The sequence below is a fragment of the Anarhichas minor genome, unplaced genomic scaffold, assembly GCF_050575085.1.
Source record: "Anarhichas minor isolate MPS153535 unplaced genomic scaffold, ASM5057508v1 ptg000014l, whole genome shotgun sequence".
NCBI classification, from domain to species: domain Eukaryota; kingdom Metazoa; phylum Chordata; class Actinopteri; order Perciformes; family Anarhichadidae; genus Anarhichas; species Anarhichas minor.
Genome location: NW_027466460.1, coordinates 7,348,394 through 7,353,640, shown reverse-complemented (window position 1 = coordinate 7,353,640; position 5,247 = coordinate 7,348,394). Strand labels below are relative to the sequence as shown.

General features: G+C 47.3%; 1 protein-coding gene across 1 annotated transcript; it reads left to right on the top strand.

Annotated features, from left to right (window-relative positions):
- The first annotated feature begins 312 nt into the window (after positions 1 to 312).
- LOC142949368 (uncharacterized protein C4orf54 homolog) lies at positions 313 to 4,596 on the top strand. Its single transcript, XM_076090967.1, has one exon. The coding sequence runs from the start codon at positions 313 to 315 to the stop codon at positions 4,594 to 4,596; it is 4,284 nt and encodes a 1,427-aa protein (XP_075947082.1).
- The last annotated feature ends 651 nt before the right edge of the window (positions 4,597 to 5,247 follow it).

Here is a 5,247-nt window from a genome sequence, read left to right as displayed (position 1 = left end):
AATTGTAAACGTTTTTAAATGGTACACAGCCTCCCAACACTGAGATTCACTTCAGAGAGAGAAATCATCGTGGGATTTTCCTTGGGACCCCCCCCCCCATCTCTCTCTCTCTCTCTCTCTCTCTCTCTCTCTCTCTCCCCCCCCCCTCATCTCTCTCTCTCTCTCTCTCTCTCTCTCTCTCTCTCTCTCTCTCTCTCTCTCTCACTCACTCACCCTTCTCGCTCTCAGTCCTCCTCGTCCCCCAGCCTGTAGAGTTTTCCGTCCTGTGTCGGGATAACATCGTAAACGAGGACCACCTGACGGTAGGACTAAATGGAAGCAGCGGAGGAAACTCTCACTTACCGAGATGACACCTTACTTCACAGGAAGCTGCTCCCAAAGGACAAGCATAAGGACAAGATGGACAGTAAGGGCCATGCCATCGAGACAGAACGCGAGGAGTCCAACTATGTGGACCTAGACATGAAACCCGACGGCGCAAAAACAGTGAAAGTGACTTTCACTGGCGAGGAGAACCAGCTGCCTGTTATCAAATGCGACAGTTCAAAGCAGTGGGAGCACGACGAGGAGGGTATAATCATTTCTGAGGATTTCGTGGAGGAGCAGTTCGAGGACGAGCGGGCCACCTTCCCCGGGCCCGTTTCGGGTGAGCCTCTTTTGGAAACTCTGACCAAACTTCCCAACACCGATCGGGAGTCGGAAAATGAGAAACAGCGCCAGGCCGAGCACGACTGCAGTGAACATGTGTGCAGTGAGAGTGATGAGCTCCAGTACACGGATATGTATCTAAACAGCAAGACGGAGTCGGATGATGGTGCCAGCGCGGTGATGTCCGACCACTGCGGCTCCGACACCGTGGAGGACGAGTCCCACTATATCACGACTCACGAAATCCAGCTGACCGAGCTCGACCACGATGTAGATTACGACCTGGGGCGAGGGACCTGTTGGGATTTTGAAGACGACAACTTGGTTTTTTCCTTTGTGGATTACGCGTCTTTCGAGAGCGACGAAACGCAGGAGGGGGCTTTGATACTGAAACGCAGGGGCCAGGCGAAAGTGCAGTCTAATCTTGGTGGAGAAGTTGTCAGCACCGAGCAGGAGGATAGTGATCTTTGCGACTCGGACAAATGCGCCAGCTCAGATGAAAGCCTGTGCAAAAACCACAGCGGAGACGCTAATAAAGGGAAAATTCATGTATCAATAAAAACATCCTCCAGGGCGGTGAACAAGCCAGTCAGTACCTCTGACAACAGCACGCGTGGGAACACAAAACACTTTGGAGACGGGAGCCACTTCTCTTTTGTGAGCTCTGGCGCCAGAGTGGGGCCCTTTACCGACAGAGCCCAATATTTCATCCCCGCTCCAGGCCGTCAGCACCTTGCATCCAAACTGAGACGTAAAGATATTAATGAGTATTCCAGCGGAGCGTCCAGCTCCATCAGTGAGCTGGACGATGCCGACAAAGAGGTGCGTAATTTAACCGCAAAGTCTTTCCGGAGCTTGGCATGTCCATACTTCGATGCCATTAATCTTAGCACCTCTAGTGAGTCCTCGATGTCGGAATATGGGATGAATAACTGGTCGGCTTATGTGGACTTGAAATATGGAAACATATCGCGGGGAAGGCAGCGAAGCGTAATTGAGACTTCGAGCACAACTTTGGAAATGAATAAGACTGTGGACAGTAAGAGGCATGGTAAGTCTATTACCGGTATGAAAGCTCCACAAACCAAAATGTACGCACTGAACAAGAGAACAACTTCTCAACAATCATCCTCATCTAACAAAAAGATCGAACTTAACGATCCCGATCAGCCAGAACAGCGTGGAGTCACGCTGAATTTCCGGTGTAATGTTGAAGCGCCTGAAGGCGCCAGACGTCCAAAATGCTCCAAGAAAGCACGATCCAATGAGCATACTGGGACTGTGTTGGCCCGGTCAGGGTGTGAGATGCAATATCTTCAAGATGGCACGGAGGGTACACACAAAAGAGCAGTTTTTGCATCAAGTCTATTGAAAAATGTGATTTCCAAAAAGATGCAGTTTGAACAGGAGCGCAAAATGGAGAGGGGTGAAATTTGTGACGCATTCCCAGCACTCTCCCCGAGTTTTCAATTTAAAGAGCACGACGGAATGAAAGACAGGGGTCAAGGAAGAGGCTTACAAAGACAGACATCAGAATCGGGCTCAGGTTTTACTGTTAGTTCTGCTGAGGATCTATGCCTGGAAGGCAGCAGACCCAGCTCCTGTGAGCCTGCAGAGGAGCAGAAAAGCAACAAAGCAACAGATGATTCAGAAAAGGGGAAACACAAGCCTCCAAAAGCTTCGCTCAGCCACAGTCAAAGCAGTGCATTTAATTCACTGAAAGAAGATGAGCCAGAACCCATAAAGGAGGCCGAACCCACATCTTTAACCAACACACAGACCACAACAAAGGGATTAGACACCAGCAGCATGCTGACAAAATTGCTGTTTGTCCCAAGCTGCCAGCTTCTTTCAAAAGAGAAGGATTGTACAGATGGCTTGGCAATCAGTGCACCTGTCGCAGGTGCACCTGCTGGCCCACAGAAATGTGAAAAAGAGTTAAAAACAGGCAACAATGGAAACATAGGCAAAGAAGAAAACGAGAAAGGGGGGAAAACCCCTGGGATAAAAATATGCCTGAGGAGTGTGAAGGAAAATAAAGGCTGTACACTGAATATCGCCAACCTGTTAACCCCTAAAATACGTTTGAACACTGTGAACACATTCAGGGCAGCAGGTGATGCCAAATGCCATGTGTTGTCTGCTTCAGATAAAATCCCAAACTTTACTGTTAGAGACATAAGAGACACCAAATGCAAGTTTCAAACACCAATATATCAAGTCAGAGATGTCCGCAAATTGGTAAAAAGTTCATATCGCTTTGTTTCATTGGATAATAGTGAGGGGAAATGTTCCACAGCAGCTGGAAAACTTGAGGTCACTAAGGCACCGGTTAAGCATGTACTACCATCTCCTATTGTGATTAAGTGTCACTCTGTAAAAACAAATGTTAAACAACAGACAGCTGAGGCAGGCATCTCATCTGAAACATCTCAAAGTGAAAATACACCATCACATTGCACAGCCAGTAGGGTGCCACTTGTTGCATCAAAGCAGCTATACCCTGACCAGTCAGATATTCAGCCAAATATTGAAACCAAACTGACAAAACAGAGGCAGGAAAAATTTGCATGTGAGACGTCTGAGTGGAGAAATGAGCCCAAAGTACCAAAACAGGCAGCATTAGAGAAGCTTAAAGCTGCAGTCAAAACAATGGAGCAGCTTTATGTGTTTGATAGAAACGAATGGAAGCGCAAAAGTCAAGCTCCACAACCAATCACAGACAGCCATGTGTTATCGCTTATTGCCAGTGAGGAGCAGGGAGCGGAGGAACTGGAGACAACAAACACTAACAGGGTTCCTCAGTCACAGGACGCTAAAGCAGCTCTGAATATCATACATGTTCCATATAACGATGACACGTTTAAAACACAATCACAGCAGAAAACGTTTAGTAACAAAAGCGTGCTTCATTTTGGCAACAAGGCACGTGTCAGCATTAGCTCAGTTAGTGATCCTATTTCACAAAGCTCCGCGCTGCAAACATCATCGACTATGAAAAGCTCCAGGACACCGGTGGCTCCACTGTCGGTGAAAATAGAGCCCCCGAAAGACGGCCAGGTGGAGCAGGGAAAGGTCAAAATCATTCCCACTAATCCTACTGTCGCACAGGCCTGCTCAGACTCTGAGAACTATTTAACCATACCGGGGTATACGAATGAAATCAAACTGCTGAATCCAGATCCCGTTTCCAGGGAGGTGAGTTCAAATGTTAGCCAAATCAAAACAGGTGACAGGAAGACACCTGAGCAGAAAAGCTCTCCGTTAATGATGGAGTACCCAGCTTCAAGCATCTATCATCAAACACAGCAGCAGGTGTTATGTTTCTCTCCATCTGTCCCGACTGTGTCCCCTATACCGTCTATCAGAGAGGCCGTAACACAGCGCAAGATGCTTTTGGACCCCACTACTGGACATTATTACCTGGTGGACACTCCTATACAGGCCACCACAAAGAGACTATTTGACCCTGAGACAGGCCAGTATGTGGACGTGCCCATGTCCCGTTCTCCTGTGGCACCTGTCACCCCTGTCACCCCTGTGCCACTCTCGTTGTCCCCCATGGCCCTGAGCCCAGGAGCGTACGCCCCCACCTACATGATCTACCCAGGCTTCATCCCCTCGCCCACTCTGCCAGCCCAGGCGGTGTTGTGTCAGTCGCCGTGTCACTCTGCGGAGGCAGGTGGAGAAAAGGTAAAATACGCCAGAAGTCCTAAGCCTGACACGAATGCAACAGGCGCAGAGAGTGCGTATTACAGTGCAACAGGTGAGGCAATACAAGGGCCACTGCAGCTTCCTGTTAGTTTGGGACATGTGACCTCCAGAGGAGGTGCAGCGAGCTCTGACAGGAAGCCAGTAATCAGCATCACAACGCAACAAGGTCCAAGAATCATCGCACCACCTTCCTTCGACGGCACAACAATGAGCTTTGTAGTGGAGCATCGGTGACCATAGAAACATCTCATCATACATGTAAGTCAGCACCTATTCACATGTCCCCTCTACTCTGAATGTAAATGTGTTTTCATTTATTTACTATTGGAATACATTTGATCGAAAAATATCTAAAGACAATAGTTTTTGAAATGTTGCATAAAGTTCAGTGTCAACTTTACTGAATCCATTAAAACCGTAAAGTTAAATTGCCTAGTTCTGTAAAGTACAGAGGGCCCGGAGAAAGTACTGAGTACATCAAAGTTGAAATGTTACTCTGTTTAAATATTTCTTTATGTTCTATATAGAGTTTGGCAGGGGCGGAGCCTGACGTTGTAAACATTGGGAGCTCAGCCAAAAACAAGGGGGGGTCTGAGGGCATGCTCCCCCCGGGTAGATTTTTTTCCCCACTGAGATAAAATAATGCCCAAAAAAATCTGTGTTTATCATTTGGGAAACACATGATAGTAATAATCGTCCTTGAGAGCCTTCATCCTATTTTGTATCTAATTTTTCAGTAACTGTCGTCATCATCCTGGATGACAAATTTTCACTCCTGCCACTTAAAAAGAGGCAAAAACTATTGCTATTTTTATGTTACGTAACTTACATAGGTAGGGGAGGAATTTGGCGTAAACAGCATGACTAATCTTAAAACTAATCTTT